Consider the following 19,038-nt stretch of genomic DNA (forward strand, 5'->3'; position numbering starts at 1 on the left):
ATATTGTATAAAAGTGAGTGTTGACTTGCAGCGTATGCAGAGTTATTTTGGAGCGTTCATATCGAAACACAGAAACGCTCAGTGAAATGTGCCAGCCGAGGCCTGAGCTCCCTCACCCTGACTCTGAGAGAAGATGTCCGTGTAGAGGTTGTCCACAGCGTCCGAGCGTCTCGGCGGGAGGAAGCAGAGCTGCCGGCGCTCAACAGGGGGCAGTGTGTTTACGGTGAGAGAGAGAGACACCTGAGCGAACGCCACCTTCATGTCAGCGAAGGTCAGAGTGCGCGAGTCCTTCCCGTTCAGCTGGAGAATCTCGTCTCCTGCGTTCAGACCTGCAATCATTTCAATACGGTCATCTTTCAGGAGTAGTTATTGCAATCATAGATGTTTCTTGAGATATGCAAAGTGGATGAAGTGTTTTATTAACTGCTTGTACACAGTAAATAAAATGAAATGCTAAAGAGGAATTAAAGAAGTTTAACTAAGGACATACAGAACTGTGAAGCAAAAACTTAAACAGTTTTAGTCCTAAAGACACAATGACATCAAAAATGTATGTCATTCATTCCTTAAGACACAATGTTATCTTATTGCGCACGATTCATAAATGCATGTTATTCAAAAGAAAAAAAAGGGGAAATTTTTGATTGCTAATGTTTCTCCTTCGAGATCCATTAAAAATACAATTAAATACAAAAACTGCAAAAATACAATCATCTGACTGATAATTAACAAAAAATGTGCTAATCCTAAATTAGAAAAGTTGCATTGGCTGAAACTGAAGTGAAATAAATAAGTACTAAAACGACTACAACACCAGCTTTTTACAATCCAATCAATCGCCAACATATCAAATCAATTTCATTTGTTCTACTTAAATATACTGTTTAACTTTGAAATATGTCACACAAGTAATATAACATGTCCTGTCCTCACTGATGTGAAGACCAGCATCAAAATAAATAGATGCAATACAAAAAGAGCTTTCCATTTGCCTCTCCTCTTCCCTTCGGCTTGCGGGTTTGACCCAGTTCTCTGGCGATGTGAAATGTCAGCAATAAGCCAGTCGAACCTGATCCTGCCACACTGATCACCCAGACATCACTCAGAGAGACCAGGCTCTTATTCAGCATGTGTCTGGATGTCCATAAGCCTGCTTTGATGAACATTTAAAGGGCCATATTCAATATTTTTCCCTGAAGTCAACTTATAACATTAGTGAAGCGAGTACGTAGGTGTTATATACCTATAATTCATGTAATATTGTAAATGTGAATGGTTTTTCTTTATGTAGAGCACTCAAAACTTTGATTTTAGAATTAAATGGACCATTGTTGCTACTGTACCTTTAAGGTTTCTCTTTGCAAAAGCTCCTTTTGTAAATGCTGCAATCTGCAATTTCAAACTGAGCATGGAAAAGCCAGTTTTGCATGATATGTTTCCTTTTAATGCATTGAATTCTTCATGCAGGTGAGCTACAAGTCTGGCACATCAGTGAATCCGGCTTTAATCGTCTCTCTGATTGCTTCTATCTTTTGTCATTATTCAGAGTTTAGAAGGGCTGAGGATGAATCTGCAGTCTTTGGCTCTCAGAAACCCCATAGAGCTGACAACATGTTACATAACACCAGGAGCACAGCACAGATATCACAGTAATTACGTACAGCTTGATTCCTAAGAAGTAGCTGAACAGACAGAGAGAGAGGTGGTGTGTGCATATGTGTGTGTGTGTGTGTGTGTGTGTGAAAGAAAAAGAAAAGAACAAACCAAGAGACAGGGGTGAAAAGAGAAAGAGAACGTAATTAGGAGGTGGAAAGAAGCTAATGAACCTTTGGCGAACGCTAATCCTCCAGCTCTCACGTCAGTAATGTAGAGCTGCTGCACGCTGTCCTCCTCCACCACAGAGATAGAAAAACCTGCGAGAGATGGAGTGATAGACGTCATAATCACAATCACGAATCAGCCTTTGAAGCATTTGAACCTGCGACCTTTCAGTTACAAGGTCAAATTTAAAAGGTCTGTTCACCCTTTCACATCATGTCATTTCAAAGCTGAATTCTCGGTTCTACCATGGAACATAAAATAAGTTATTGCACTAAACTAAAACTATTAAAAATCGCTTTTTGAAATTGATAAAAAAAAAAATAATAATAATAATAATAATAATAATAAAAAATAAAAAAATAATTAAAAAAAATAATCAGCTTAAAAAAAAGTCAAAATTTGCCCTGGTAACTAAATGAGTTGAAGTTGAAGTACTAATATCACTAAAACTAAATAGAATAAATTAAAACTAAAATAAATCAAAGCTAAATAGAAATATCAAAAACTAGTAAAAATGACAAAAGCACATAACAAAATTACTAAAACTTCAAACTAAAATGAAAATTGAAAATAGAAAAAATAAAAGCTAATTCAAAATATTAATGAATACTATAATAGTATAAAAAAAAATTATACTAAATTAACACTGCTACGTGGTGTGGATGTAAAATCACGTAAAAGTTTTCAGAAATTATATTTAGTGTATTCTGTGAACTAAACTGTCTAAAAACATGCAAGGTTACTGAGATTAAACTAACAGAATTTGGATGATCATGTGATCTCATTAGTCGTCCAGCATGAGGCGACTATAATCAAGATAAAACAGTGTTTATTAAGCTGATTTTTCAAAACTACTGTTCATTTCATAACATGTAAACATTTAATAAACATAAAAGGTCTGAGAACACCCGTCATTTCCAGTTACCATTTTAAAATCCCCAGTATAAATAGGTAGGTTGTATAACAGACATGATTTCATGAAAATAACACATTTCTGGGTCTCACCGTAGCCGATCATGCAGGATTCATCCCGATCAAACTGGATCACCTTCCGGATCTTACAGCACAGCTCGATTTCCTTATACAGCTGTAAAGAAGAGCACATTAATATCCCACCGAACTTTGATATTCCACATTCGAAGAGCATAAACATCACACAAGGGAGGGATTGAAAGGCCGAGAGTGACAGAATACAGATCACATTTCACAGGCAAAGAACTCTCTGTTCCTGTTTGATCGATTGCATCTGACCTGGACACTCAAAACATAATAAATGAAGACGCTGAACAGAAGCTAGCGGATGACGAATGCAGGGCAGAAGGATGAAGCTTTAAAAGCATAAAGTAATTCCATAGCAGACATAGTCGTTGTTTTTAGGTCAAAAGGAGAGGTGATGATGGGAAATGGGATCAACCAAAACGTCTCCTTTTGTGTGCCACAGATAGAAAAAGACTATTAGACTGAGAAGGAGAGTGGAAGGAAAAAGCGTGTTTGGATGAAGTGTGATGTCCCAGCAGGATTAAAGTAATGAAAGAGCATCTAACCAGCAGGTTAAGAGAGCGAGTTTAACGCCAAACTTACCAGATCATAAATATCCTCCTCCGGTTTGGGGATGTAGAACTGCACTTGGTTCTCAATGAGGAACTTAAGCCGCACGTAGTGTTTAGTGGCGTCCAGTTGGTGAGCCTGGAGAGAGACGGAGAGAGATGAAAGGAGACACACATTTAATGGATGGCATGATGTTACTGGGCTGTATCTTCTTCTTAGTGGGCCAGATGGACAGGAATCACACGTTAAAAATGTCCAAATGCTCATATCAGACAGGATACAGCATGTTTTCACGCAGCTTAATAGCAAGAGGAGAGCGAATAAAATGCTTTTAACGTCGTGCACACACGTCTTTAAAAACCCTCTGAGGGGCGCTTTGAGGAATATCTGAGTTTCCTACACCAGTGACCTTCAGAGGGCTATTCAATTCCCTGAAGACTGAAGCGACTCTCTGAATGTAAAAATCTGGCATGAAAAGAGAAGGAAGAATGTTTCCTGGCGGCACCTTGCAGATAGTGTCCAGCATGTCGAGGGCCGACTCTCCGGGCTGGATGATGGCTAACACAGGCTGGTCGTTTGGCAGCAACACCCATGATGGAGTGAGGTGGTCTCTGGACCAGATGTCATGATCCGCGCTGGGTCTTGGCAGACCTTTCACTGGGGTCTTGGGGTCTTTCTGTAGTGTGATAAATGAAAGCCACAGCTGTGAACGAGATGCTATTCATCATGTGAAATGATGATCTTCCTCATCTCATTATTTCTAATAACTCATCGTGTATCTTAGGTGCAATGTGTGCAAATAGTTTCCAGCTACTATCAATTATTTCTGCAGTCTTTGTCTTGTGCATAGTATTCACATGTTTTCTATGCATGAAATACATTTACACACATGTATAGACTTGCCAAAATATACAGAGCATTTTGCAATTTTCCACAATGCAATGCACTTAACTTGATATTCAAATTCCAGTGTGATCATTGAACTGGAAGCAATATCAAACATGATTTTTAACATATTTTTCAAGGATGCATTAAATTGATCAAAAGTGACAGTAAAGAAATGTATGATTATGCTATAAAAGATTCAAATAAATGCTTGACCTTTTTATTCATCAAATAATCCTGAGAAAAAAAAATGCATCAAGGTTTCCAAAAATATTAAGCTGTTTTCAACATTGATAATAAGAATATTAGAATGATTTCTAAAGGATCATGTGACACTGGAAGACTGGAGTAATGATGCTGAAAATTCAGTTTTACCATCACAGGAATACAGGAAAACAGTCATTTGACAATATTAGGGCCCTATCTTACACCCGGCGCAATGCAGCGCCAAGTGCGACGCAAGTGTTTTTTGGGTCAGGAAGTATCGCGTGATATCAGGTCTCGCGATGTAACAAATTGCTTTACAGCCAAAAGAAATCTGCTAAAATGCTGTCATTATTGCGCTCCCTCACGCTGTTCGAACCCGAATGAAGAAGACGTTTTAAAGAATGTCCCATCTGCTTTGATGTCGTTAATCTACTAGCCTCTGGTGTCTGAGAATCGCCAACGAGTTTTTACAACAGTGTTGTCAAATATCTATTCCGAAGCTGTAGGGGGAGCTCTAGAAAGAAACCTGCGAGCAAAAAGCGAGAATACAGCGAAGAAATCCCGAAATTACTGAGCCCTGCTTTAAGTCAATGGCAAAAAAATTTTTTGTTATTTAATGAGCGTGTTAGTAATGTCCGCCTATAGGCGGGTCCACAACAAGCGTACACTCTGATTATTAAACATATAGGGACACACAGCAGCACACAAACATGCCAAATATTTAAAATAAAAGGATTACAATGTAAAAGATTATTATTGTGTACATTAAGATATGGTGGAATCCGGCTTGTCCCGCTTTAACCTCGTGCACGAGCAGATCCATTTCTTTCCACTATCAAATTCCATCATGTAAATAGCGAATCTGCCATAACTGCCATTTAAAGGGAATGAGAGATGAGACTCTGATTGGTTTATCGCACGTAAATCCCAAAACACACCCATTACTCATTAAGGGAATAGGGACAACCCTTTTAGACCATGCGCTTGGCGCGCCGACCATTTTTCCCGTCGTTAAACTAGCAAAAGTGGATTCGGACACACCCTAAGTGAACTTGCACCGTGCGCTTAGATCGCTAAAATAGGGCCATTAATGTTTTTACAGTATTTTTGATCAAATAAATGCAGCCTTGGTGAGCAGAAGATACTTTTTTTAAAAACATAAAAAAATCTCACCAACCCAAAACTTTTGAACGCTTGTGCATATATTCCGAAAACAGCCGTTAAACATATCACAATGCATTTTCATCTCAACTACCAGTTCACCATTTCTCTTTCTCTGCATATGTTTGAGAAAGTGAATCAGAACATCAGAACTTTAATCTGCAGCCCAGGTCAGTGGATTATAGCACATCTATCTACCATTCCTCCCTGCCAGGCTGAGCGAAAGCCTACATCTCCACCAACGCCAGGGATGAATATACGCCCACACTCCAGAGATCCGTCCCGGAGCGCATCTCTCTAAACAGGGCACTTCTGATTTGGTGTAGTGGGCTTATGCAGTATTGTGTGTTTTTGCCACTTTTATAGATAGTGTAGTATAGAGAGGGAGGATGCATGTTTCTTACCAATGTCTCACTAGCAGAACCCTCAAACATGCCTTCTAGAGGACTTTTAACTGGATCATCTCCTTCTGCAAAAACCTGTTTAAAAACAACATTTAACATTCAGCACAGAGATCCATCAAACTAAAAACAGCCACTAATATATCAACAAGGAGGAACATGTAACCTGATAAACCAACAAAATGTGGTATGCATTTTATCTCCTTGTTAAAAAGAGTGGTGTAGCTGCTGACCATCATATGTTGTGTTTATGGACCTGTTTACATCTAGTCACTTCATGCATTTTCTCTGATCGGACAGCTATCAAATCATGAAAAGACCAGGTGTAAATGCCTTCCAAAATGCTTTCGAGGCGGATTTAAATCTGGTCGCTCAAATCACTTCAGGATGTAGTTTGAGACGCATTCCAGACGAAACTGGACAAGTGTAAATGCATCTGGTTGTTGAAACCACATATGTAAATTTTACTCACAAAATGGTAAAAAATAAACGTGTGAGAATGTGTTATAGGCAGATATGACAGGGCTACTGCAACACGCATCGCCGCAGATGAGCTGAAAATCTCATCAGGAAGCAGACTTCGCAAACTGCCTCAAATGAAAGTGACAAATTTAGACCAGCATTAGATGGTCTAAATGGGTCTTTAGCTGGTCTAAATTGGTATAAATGGGTCATGAGCTGGTCTAAACTGGTCATGAGCTGGTCTAATCTGGTCATGAGCTGTTCAATGGGTCATGAGTTGGTCTAATCTGATCATGAGCTGGTCTAAACTAGTCACTAGCTGGTCTAAATGGGTCATGAGCTGTCTAAACTAGTCTAAATGGGTCATGAGTTGGTCTAATTTGGTCATGAGCTTGTTTAAACCAGTCACTAGCTGGTCTAAACTGGTCATGAGCTGGTCTAAATTGGTCTTGAGAGCTGGCCTAAATGGGTCTTGAGCTGGTCTAAATGGGTCAGTAGCTGTTTTAAAATGGCCGATAACTAGTCTAAAGTGATCATTAGCTAGTCTAAAATTGGTCATTAGCTGGTCTAAATTATGAGACTAAATTATCTTACCAGTGCTGATGGCACTCTCTTGACATTAGCTGATGATATAATGCAGTTCATATCTGTTGCTTTTATTGACGTGAACTGAATTTTGTGGAGACACACATTTATGTGGCCAAGTGTAGAGTTTTAACAAGATAAGCTATCTGATCAGAAAAAACGCATGAAGTGACCAGGTGTAAACAGGCTCTTTGATGCATGTTCTGTGCATGGGATGCTGGTTTGTCTTAACGTGCAAGATTCGTTGGTTAAGCAGCCCAACCTGCATGTAGAATGTCTGGACCAGTATGTAAATGAATGTGCATTTGATTTTTTAAGCAGGGCCGTTAATCTGTGCACATGCATTTTCATGCATTCAGGAAGAAAGCGCTAAGTATGTGTGTGTGTGTAGTTTACCTGGTTAATGCTGGGATGACCTTTACTCTTTCTCTTGGAGTGGGTGTCCAGACCCCACAGTGAGGAGAAGCGACTCTTGCGTTTGCTGGTTGAGCGTGACATGGCTTGTGTCCTTCGTCTCACGCCGCTCTCAGTGCGAGCCGCCACCTACAGACACAAAACAGCTGCATGAGGTACAGGAACAACATTCATACTGTGTCCCAGCGATCAAACTGACTAGACTGCTCCTAGCAGGAGTCTGAGATATGAACAGAACTGCTGAAAAACTCTCGTTCTCAATGATTCGGTCACACTGATGTTCATAAGCTTCATTCAAAAAGTGGTTCAGGAATAAGTTGTCTAAACTTTTCATTAGCTGGTCTAAACTGGTCATGAGCTGGTCTAATCTGGTCATTAGATGGTCTAAATAATACATTTGCTAGTCTAAACTGGTCATTATCTGGTCAAAACTAGCCATTAGCAGTCAAACTGGTGATTAGCCAATCTAAACTGGTCATTAGCTGGTCTAAACTAGTTATCAGCAGAGCAAGAGGGTTGCTAGCTAGACTAAACTGGTCAATGGTCTAAAGTGATCATGACATGTTCTATACTGGTCATTAGCTGGTCTAAACCAGTCATTGGCGGAGCAAGTTGGTCATCAGCTAGATTAAACAGGCCATTAGCTGGTCTAAACTGGTTATGAGTTGGTTTAAACTGGTCATTTGCTGGTCTAAATTGGTTTAGATCTGGTCTAAACTAGTCATTAGAGGTGCAAGCTGGTCTCAATGTTCCAAAATTCAGTTTGACCAGCTAAAGCTGCTATGACCAGCTGGTAGCTGGTTTGTTGTGGGTTTAAGATGGTTTACAAGCTTGTACCAGCTAATGACTAGCTACCACATTCCAAAATACAGCTGCTTTTCCTGATTATTAGCAGGAAAACTGTCCTGGGCAGCATTTCTCAAAAGCAGCATGAGCTAAATTGATCTACTTAGGCTTACAATGCTTTTGGGAAACAACCCTGCTTGAATCTGTTTGAGACTTTTCCCCCAGCAAACACAAAGCTCACAGAAGTTGATCGTTATTAATGTTGACTGCATCAATGCGTTTTCTGGAGCTCTCCTGCATTAAAAATGACTGATCAAACAAGAAAGCAGCAGCACAACAGTGTCCATTTAATGAATGCAAACAGTCTTGGAAAGAAAAATAACCATTAGACAATTTTTAGAGTAAGATTTCCCTATAAATTGCATTCAGTCTATTATGATTGTTGTTGCTCTTATTTTCTGTGAGATTTTTCAGCAAAAACAGTTGGCAGATGAGACTTTCCCGACCAAAATCGAGTCTGCTAGTGGGACGTCACATTTAGAAATAAATTAACACAAATATTCATTCAACAATAAGCGGCAAACACACAAAAATGCCTCGCTTCCTGTGGTCACTGGGGTCCGGGTGAATTTTAAAGGTTAGTGAAGTGTTAGGCGAGTTCTTTTAAGTGTCATTCAAAAATTATACACGCTCGTTGTGTTGAACGCGCTGTGGCATTTCTGGGTCTCCTGATGGAGAAAAGCACTCCGGCTGCATCAAAAACCCTCTCAACTGCTCTGAACCAAGCCATTATTCGAGAAAAACAGCACAAGGGCCAACAGCACTTCATTTGGACTCAACACTTATCCTCTCTCTCCATCCTCTCAAAATGTGAATACTGAAGAACATCCCCACCCCCTCCACCCAAAAAATTCATCCAAGATGCAAGGACAAAAATAAAATCTCCCTGTATCCCAGCGTCCTCCAGCTCCAACAAAGAACGCCAGAGCTGGAGGCGAATCTGAGGATGGATGGTATTGATTAGCCGGAGCCGTGGCCCACATCCAACTGCAAATACACCGACCAACCTTTCAACTACTGTTTCTTTTTATGCCAAAATCCATTACCCACGTACACCAACACTGACGGGAGAGAGGGAACCAGGTTAATACATACATTCTGGGTAAAAATAGAGCAATACAAATACTCTTGATGTTGGTTTCTAAGCAATGCAACTTCTTGAAATATGTTAGATACTATGGGACAGATTTCCTAACAGCTTGCATCAGCACAAACCCTCTTTTGCCGTTAAAAAAAGTACGGTCAGGATTTACTAAAGACACGCAGTGAAAAAATAGGGCTGAAAAAGCCCGGACAGGGTTATTTTTGCATTTGTAGGAGTTGCCCTTTCACATTTATGGGAGGAGAGTATTTAAATAAATCATGCTTATTGATTTACTAAGGTTTGCGCTAGTCAATTTACTGATATTAGCGCCATTATATAGCACCTGAAATAGCATGTCTTAAAGCAGATGCTAATTTGCGCTGCTCTTGGTAGATTGTGCTGGTCATTATGGAAATGATCCGGCTGCGTCTGTGTTGCGTCGTCAGTAGATCACGCGCAGAACTTTCCTCGCATCGGCACTTTTATGAGATTGCACTCTCACGCTAATTTAGTATATCTGGCCCCAAACATGTAAAAACATATCAGCTGAAGTAAGTCTCTTTACGCCACCAGGCCTGTTTTTTTATGTCAGCTTGAAAGGAGAAAGACTGAAATCTCTAAAACTATTTGTCAATATTGTTTTTTAATAAATTCTGACAACAATGGTAGCATAACTTTTGTTTCTTTTGCTCAACTCACATTAAAATGCACTTTTCACTATATCTTAAAAATAATTGTTGTATTATATTTTAATTTACAATATAATATAAAAATAATTTATATATATATATATATATATATATATATATATATATGTGTTTGTGTGTGTGTATGTGTGTGTGTGTGTGTGCGTGCATGCATTATGGTATAAACATACCAAAAAATATATATATACATTTACTATAAAATTAACTATATATATATATATATATATATATATATATATAAACAATTATACAAAGAATAAAAAGCAATTATGGAATAAATTGAGGGATAATCACCAGCGCATGGAAGGAGGAGACCGAAAAGATGCCCAGTCGGCCCATGGCCAGTTTGGTGGGTCGGGAGGCGAAGGCCAGCAGGCGTTTGGGGTTGGGAAGCTCGCCGCCCTGCAGGCTGGACAGGTAACAGCGAAACCGAAACAGATCCATGTGGAACTGCTCTAAATTCTGCTCCCACAGGAAAATCTGTGAGGGAAAGAGAGAAAAAGTTATTGGTTAGAAATGTAGGCATGTGAGAGGTGTCAAAATGATCATTTCATTCTCTCAAAGATGTCCAAAAAACAAGATCAAAACATTACATTTAGCCTAAAGGAGCATCTCTAGATATCTAGAAGTTTCCGTGCCTCGTGTTTGCTCAGGTTGGATCTAGTCGTCTAATAAAATGGTGTTTCAAGGGCAGTGGAGTGTGTTTATACACCACGCCGTCTCCTCCCAGCCACTCCGGGATGAATGTTTTTTTGAAGACGGCGGAGGGGGCAGTGGTCCAGGCAACTCACAAAGTAGCAAACAACAGCGCCACACATTCCACTGGCAGCGAGGTCTGGGACTCCGCAGGAACTCAACCCTGCTGCCATTCACAAGGGCACAATGCGTAACCCGACGCTGCTGCCAAAATTTAATACCCACACAAACACAAATGCACAGGCACCCGCTAACCCTCCTCCTGATGGGCCGTGGGCCATTCTGATCTCCGTTTCTTGAGTAAACATCCAACGAGGAGAACTTGAACTTTTGCAGCAAGTGTGTGCATGGAATTATTATTGTTCTGTCAATATTAGGGGCTTTTGCACCGGATAGTTCGAGGAACTAGCCACCAGGATGGTTCCCCGAGAACTAATGGTTCCCATAGGAACGTTTTCCTGGTTGCATTCGCACCGCCAGTAGAAACTATGAAGTGACATAAACCGTGCTTGTTGTAAGGACTTTTATTTTGACGGCGCGGCGGACCTTTATTTTGACGCCGCTGAGAACGCCAGAGCCTGAGCACACATCGCTCGCATTCTCCGTGTTCATTAGTTTACGATCTGTCTAATACGTTATTAGATAGAACTGTTATACATAGAAAGTAGACAGAAATGAAAAGTTGTTAGCGTTTGCCATGTGGTTGATGTCCAGTGTCGCTAGCTGAGCAGAAAAGCATTAGCATGTTTTGCTTGGTCCCCTCAAAGTTGCGTTGGATTTTATCCTTCGCGTTAAGGTTCATCTATCACTGTTTTCCAAGTTCGTGGAGTTCATTTCTGGAGTAAATATATAGGTTATAATCTGTGTGTTTTTAAAAATGGCGTGTTTTGCGTGCGTTCAGCCAATCAGCGAACACTAACGTCACTGGTAGTTCCTATAGTGCTGGTTTAGACCCTACTCTTAAGTAGGAGCTAAATTAGTTCCTCTGAAAGGAGCTCCAAGAACTAAAATTGTTCCTAGTTCCTGCGGTGCGAACGCCAAAATCCGGGTACTTCCGCCAATAGTTCTAGGGAAAAGGTTCCTCCGGTGCGAAAGCCCCTATAGTGACCTGACAGCATCAAACACTGATGAAAATCTGCAGATAATACAGCGCTGAGTGAGCGGACACCGAGATACTGATACAATAATTACGGGAAACAAAACAGAACAGACAGAGACTATTCGACAGCTATGTAAAACTAACACGTTTTGTCTTAACCAGATGAAAGCAACAACAATTTTGAACGTCAAGACATTTTGTCTGTCATTTGTTTACATTTTAATTGCGCTGTGCCCACAAATCCATACATAAATATATATATTAATGATGTAAAAACGACTGAGTGCACCTCAACATCAAATATGTTCTGATTGGCAGTGATTTTGATGTGCCGTATTTCACTTTCAGTGGATGATCTGACTCTGAACGTGTTGTATTGTATGTAAATTTGGACCCAAACGTTGTAAATAACCAATCAATAACCTGCTCCAGAATGGTCTTCCTCTTCTTGGAGTCGGTGACAGCAGAGAGCTGCATGTCTCCCATCTTCTTCATCTTCTCATCCATGTCGATCTTCTGCTCCAGCTTCCGTATCTCCGCGCGCAGCAGACGCACCGTGTCTTCGCGGTGATGCTGACGGGCGAAGGCCGCGGCACAGGCTGAGTGGATGGCCGTGATCCAGTTTTCAAGCTCTGTCTGACTGCAGGTCTACAGAAAGAGGTGAAAGGGTCAAAGGTTAAATAGCATATTAACATACTACTCTCACTGTTTCTTGCGGTATGTAGTATGCATTTGGTGCACGGTAGGCAAATTCTCTGTATGCAAGGAATCGCTGGTATTCCAACCCCGGTATCCCACAATGCAATGCAATCAACTTGACTTTCCATTCTCAGAGTGATAAAGTTAGTAAGGGTGTAATGATACCCTCATATCACGATTCGATACATATCACGATACGATTTTATTGCGATACTCCAAGACATATAATAAATGATTAACAAAAAAATTACTGTTGATTAAAATGATAAATTTGGTGTTGCATTGTGGGTGTAAATGAATAGGCTTGGACTTGGTGCTGGATAATGGTGACACCAGAATAAAAATATTCATGATTCTGAAGCTGAAAATACTGAATTATTTTGAATATGAACTCTTTCACTGACTAGATATATTTAAAATAATGTAGGCCACTTTTTACTGGTAACATCAGACATTTGGTATCACCAGGACCCACAAATATTCCCCCATTGCATTATTATACATTATATTCAACATTATATATAGTAGTTTAATGTAGCACTGACACTAAAACTCTGTAAACTTGATTTTTTTCATGCACAGTAATTTTTCATTTTGGGTGAAATACTGTATACACAATACATATTGTAACTATCCACAATACATATTGTTGCATTTTTGCGATATATTGTGACACGATATATAGTTACACCCCTAATAAGTAGCTAATAGCTGAGAGTTTTGACTTTGAAATACATTTTTTAGTATTAATAATTAAATGAGCCACATGATTTGTTAGGCCTTGACAACAAAGTAGCATACTACTGTTTATTTTGACATAATGCACACTGTAAAAAATGACATTTAGATGCATTTAGCAGACGCTTGTATCCAAATCGACTTCGAAAGAGGAACAAATCTGTAAAGAGTCAACAATAAACATATGGTTTATTAGGCAACTAGATTAGGTAAAAAGTAGTATATGGTGTAGTATGCAGTAAGTATGTTACTATTCCATTCTGAGCTAATAGTGAGTCAAATATTTAAATATGAATCTCTCAGTTCAGTATTAGCATCTGAAAAGGGGTTTTCCGCAGTTACCTGAAAAAGGAAGGAGTCTCCGAGCGAGTTACTCAGGCAGAAGACAAAATCTTTTTTGGGGTGTTCCGGGACGGCCTGGACGATGCTGTTCTCGGCCCACACGGCATGTTTAGGGATGCTGTTGTGATCGATGCCCGATCGCCCGTCTGTCTCGTAGAAAAACAGAGTGCATCCTGGGAGGACAAATTAAAACAATCACTCAAGCATCATACAAGAGTTAATGTGAGTTCAATTAACACTACAGACTCAGTCGCTGTTTCCAGGGGAACGGGAGCAGGATATCCAATAGATTGGAGTTTTACGGCTTTATTGATTGAACTCTGCTCTCCAGTGGCCAAAATAAGAAATGCAGCGCTGCTTTTTTAAATAAAATCTGATATAATGTACACACACTTGATTGTTTTAGCTTTGAATTTGTTCTGTTTTCACACTGCTGGAAAAGCTACAGAGCTTTCTAACATGTCAATACTTTGTGTGTACCAATTACATCATTCAGGATCCAGTTGAGGTCAGTAAGATTTATTTTTTGGGGGGAAGGAAATTAACCTAAGACCAATTAAAGTTACCATGAAATCAAAATAATTGACAATTCTTGTTTTTTTATGCATTATTGCAGTATTTATTTATTATAAATGTTTTATCCCTGCACATCATTATTCTTGTAATTCATATGTCCTCCTCGTAATCTTTAATCAAAATTCTTGCAGTTACATCTCTTCTCTTCTCTGATGATGTGTTTACTGGCGCGAGGGCGGGACAACCTGACACACACATGAGATTGACCAACAGCAAACCACAACCATCCAATCAATTCCCAATAGACAAAATCAAGTCCTGCCCTACATTCATTCTTGTTCAAGAAGCTGTTTATACGTTTATACCTCGGATATACATCACAATAGGGAACAAAAAGACTACTGCAACTTCAATTTAATTCACGACGGCCTTTAAAAATTATAATATGCAGCAAACCAGCATATTAGAATCATTTCCGAAAGATCATGAGACACTAAAGGCTGGAGTAATGGTTAAAATTCTGATATATATATATTAAATTTTTCATTTTAAATTGTAAAAATATTTCACAATATTATATGTTTTTACTCCTATTAGTAGCTGAAAACATCAAATTAGTCAGAATATGTAATAAACGTGTGTCAGTGGTGACTAGTAGTGAATGATAGGCGTTTTAATTCTGCAGATCTTTTTCTGGACACAACAAAACATAACAAACATAATCGTCCTCTTCTCTTTCAAACGCTTTCACGGGAAGTTGTAAAACCTGTTTGTGGTGTCAGGTAACCGCTCACATCTTTCAGAAACACACACACACACACCTTTGAGGGACACCCAGTAGCTCTTCCACTTGCGGCGAGGGGCGAGCTCCACCTTCTTGTTCTTTTTATGCACCAGGAAGTTTTTGACGGCGAGGCGTCCGGCTTTGCGCACCGTCCCCTGTACGGCGGCCACGTTCAGCAGCGGGTCGGTGTGGTAGGTGGAGCTCAGAGTCACACTGCTCTGCTCATCACTGAACGCTGAGCTTCTCTCCTCGGGAAGCTCGGCCGGGCTCACGTTCTGCTCCAGCTCCTGACGGAAGTTCTCATAGACTCCCTGATCACACACACACAGGTCCAGCACGACTGTTAGCAACGTACAGATGCTAAACTGCATCACAAAACTTACAAATAACATATGATTCACTTGTCTACCTCTGGTCTCATGGAAATAAAGTGCTTTTGGTCATAAAAATGCACCCTATTTACATTTTTAATTAAAGTCTCTGATCTCTTACTGTACATAATGTACCATTTATCATTTAAAAACTGTTTTCCTAATATTTCATTAAAATGTAAAAGTGTTTGGCGCCTCTGAAACATCTTGGTGTATTATTAATATTTACCCTTTTTTTATTTTCATTATATATACATGAATAAATGGCAAGATGTTTCAGAGGCACCAAACACCAAAAACATTTTTTTTTTCATATTCTGCACTGTTTTTTGTGGAATGTACATAGAAAATGTTTTTTATAAATTATTATTTATTTATAAATAAATAATACAGTCATTTAAAGTTTTTTCGCTTGATTTATTTTATTTTAACGAGCATTAATTATTTGCCTACTGCAGTTGTGGCCATGGTGAATATCACGTCACAACTCTTCATTATATTGCAATAAAATATAATAGTGTTAGACACCTCTGAAACGTTATAAATAAATTAATATTCATTTAAAGGTGAAGTATATAGTTTCTGCAACACTACTGGCACCCAGTGGAATTAACAAAAATACAGCATATTTTACAAACGCTCCTTTCGCACATTTTTATTTATATATATTTTATTTGAATTAACAAAACTTAGTTGCTGGGATGTTTGTTCATTGCCAACTGCATGCACTGACGTTGCAACTATATGATGTTAATGTGTTTTTACTAGGGTTGAAACGATGCCCTCATGTCACTATTCGATAAATATCACGATACTGAACTCACGATACGATATTATTGCGATACACCAAGAAATATGATGGTTGGATGGAACATTAGTATAAAAGAAGAACTGAAGAAACAACAGTAATATCTCATATTGTCCACCTGTGTGCCATCTGAGGGTCCGGCTCCGGCCCCGCTGCTGCTCCCGCTGTCGCTCCCGGCGAAGGCGCCCCCTGCTGACGTGGAGTAGACGGAGAACGACGCGGACATGGTCTTAAAGCGGCGAGCCTGATGCTGAGACGCCTCGCTGTCCCCCGTCAGCCCGTCGATACCACTGTCCTCATAATCACTGCCGTCTCCCGCCGTGACGTCCTGAATACACACGGGAAGAGAAGAGATACACGTGTTTTCAGAAACCCTCATATGACAGACTGAAAGATCCACTCTGATAAACGTGGCTCTTCTCCAACATCTTCATTCCTCCTACCTGTTGGCCATCAGAAGCGGTGGACATGCTGAAGTGAACATGTTAGAGATGGTGAAGAGAGACCACAGCGCTGTCTGACCCGTGCTTGGCAACTTATAGTGCTGTAACGTTGACTGTACAATTACACTCTGTACTAATGCTGGGGAATGATGGGATATTAGCCACCAAACCCGGGATCTAGCGGGAGTCACATGACTGGACTGTGCGGCCCAGCATGCCATTCATCTTCACCCATGGTGCTTCACAGGGAGGAAGAGTCACAGAGATTTCCTGATTTTATCTTTCTTCTTTGTTTCTGTAGCAAATGCCTACATGTCACTGAAACGCTCGAGTATGTATGTATGCACACGCATACTGTATATGTGCAAGAAATACAGTCCAAAATAAATTCTCTCTACCTTTCCTTCTCATTCTCTTTCTCTCAGTCACGTTCCATTGTCAATTACAGCTCATTAGCATGACAAACGAAGCGAGCTGTTCTCACAGAAGTCTGACTCCAGGATCTGGATCATCAGGAAAAAACAACCACCACCATATGGACACTGTGACAGTCCACTACCCACAATGCACTATGACTGTCAACACACATCGCAGCGATTGACAGTTAGAGCGTCTATAGGAACGTACTGTGGTGGTACTATGGTAAAGTGATGTTAATACCATGGTACTTTAATATATATCGTGGTATTTACAAGGTACTGCAAAAAACAAAACAAATAAAATGATGTCCAAATAACCATGGTAGTGTAATGGCATTTTTTTTATTTTTTCTATAAATTTATAAAATATGAATACAATTAAATAACATTATGTCATGTAACATTTTATGGATTTTTTATGTAAAAAAAAAAAAAAAAACATATTATCATCTTTATAGTTATTGTTTTATTTTATCTATACAAAAAATAAATATAAATACTGCTATATTTTTTATAATTATTTTTTTTACATCTATAAAAATGTAAAATATAAATCACATTATATTTTTATAAGTTTTTGATTTTTATATATATATATATATATTTTTTTTTTATAAAAATATAAAACATCTTTTTTTTAAATAATTGTTTTTTTTTTTTATAAACATACTTTTATCTATGAGCTTCAAGTGTAATCATAACACTGTCTGATGTGAAACAATAGTGGGGTTTGTGTGAACTCACACACAAATGAGTCATTCATAAGCACAATCTCTCTACATGAGGAGATCCTGATGGATTCTGGGGGATTAACCGCAGCGAACATTCATAGCAAGAGTGAAATTCCCTACTGTACACCTACACTAGCACAACATTACACTCACATTCACTGAATGACCCTAATCATTCAAACAAAGCCATTCATGTTCAATGAGATTTGCTCATTTGAAACAGCATAAGTATCCTCAAAGTTTACAGTACCAGTCAAAAGTTTGGAAACATTACTATTTTTAATGTTTTTGAAAGAAGTCTCTTATGCTCATCAAGCCTGCAGTTAAAAAAAAACAAAACAAAAAAAACAGTAATATTATGAAATATTACAATTTAAAATAATGGTTCTCTTTTTTAATATATTTTAAAATGTAATTTATTTTTGTGATGCAAAGCTGAATTTCCTTCAGAAATCATTCTAATATGATGATTTGATACTCAGTTATTATCAATGATGGAAACAGTTGTGCTGTTTAATATATTTTTTTGGAATACTTTTTTCAGGATTCATTGATGAGTAAAACGTTAACAGCATTTATTCATAAAAACAGCATTTATTCAAAATAAAAACATTTCTAACAATATAAATTGTTACCATCACCTTTTATCAATTTAACGCATCCTTGTTGAATTAAAGTACTAATTTCTTTAAAAAAAAAATAGTTATTGTTCCCAAACTTTTGAACGGTAGTGTATATTGTTACAAAAGATTTCTATTCTAAATAAATACAGTTCTTTTTAACTTTTTATTCATCAAATAATCCTGAAAAAAAGTATCTCAGGTTATAAAAAAAATATTAAGCAGCACAACTGTTTCCAACATTGATCATAAATCAGCATATTAGAATGATTTCTGAAGGATCATAAGACACCAAAGACTGGAGTACTTGCTGATGAAAATTCAGCTTTGCATCACAAAAATAAATTACATTTTAAAATATATTAAAAAAGAGAACCATTATTTTAAATTGTAATAATATTTCATAATATTACTGTTTTTTTTTGTTTTTTTGTTTTTTAACTGCAGGCTTGATGAGCACAAGAGACTTCTTTCAAAAACATTAAAAATAGTAATGTTTCCAAACTTTTGACTGGTACTGTATGTAAATGTCTAACATGATGCGGTAGGGACCAATAGGAGAACAGATAGTGGAGCTCATGTGATCACATAGAAAATAGCAACAAACAGTAGAGTCACTTAGAGATTTCAACTGATTTAACTGCTGTCAGT

At 38.5% G+C, this 19,038-nt stretch overlaps 1 protein-coding gene across 2 annotated transcripts in view; it reads right to left on the bottom strand.

Annotated features, from left to right (window-relative positions):
- Nucleotides 1–19,038, bottom strand: part of LOC311090571 (rho guanine nucleotide exchange factor TIAM1-like) — an 88,017-nt gene that overhangs the window by 26,516 nt on the left and 42,463 nt on the right. For both annotated transcript variants that reach the window (XM_084125919.1, XM_084125918.1), the window contains exons 4-15: nucleotides 16,293–16,502; nucleotides 15,033–15,306; nucleotides 13,696–13,868; nucleotides 12,340–12,564; nucleotides 10,416–10,601; nucleotides 7,467–7,613; nucleotides 6,027–6,101; nucleotides 3,875–4,045; nucleotides 3,403–3,507; nucleotides 2,827–2,908; nucleotides 1,827–1,913; nucleotides 117–329 (exon numbers count right to left, since the gene is read on the bottom strand). In XM_084125919.1, coding sequence (XP_083982045.1) covers nucleotides 117–329; nucleotides 1,827–1,913; nucleotides 2,827–2,908; nucleotides 3,403–3,507; nucleotides 3,875–4,045; nucleotides 6,027–6,101; nucleotides 7,467–7,613; nucleotides 10,416–10,601; nucleotides 12,340–12,564; nucleotides 13,696–13,868; nucleotides 15,033–15,306; nucleotides 16,293–16,502 — 1,948 coding nt within the window. The remainder of the gene's footprint in view (nucleotides 1–116; nucleotides 330–1,826; nucleotides 1,914–2,826; nucleotides 2,909–3,402; nucleotides 3,508–3,874; nucleotides 4,046–6,026; nucleotides 6,102–7,466; nucleotides 7,614–10,415; nucleotides 10,602–12,339; nucleotides 12,565–13,695; nucleotides 13,869–15,032; nucleotides 15,307–16,292; nucleotides 16,503–19,038) is intronic.

This window comes from Abramis brama, assembly GCF_963993115.1.
Source record: "Abramis brama genome assembly, chromosome: 10".
In the NCBI taxonomy this organism is placed as follows: Eukaryota; Metazoa; Chordata; class Actinopteri; order Cypriniformes; family Leuciscidae; genus Abramis; species Abramis brama.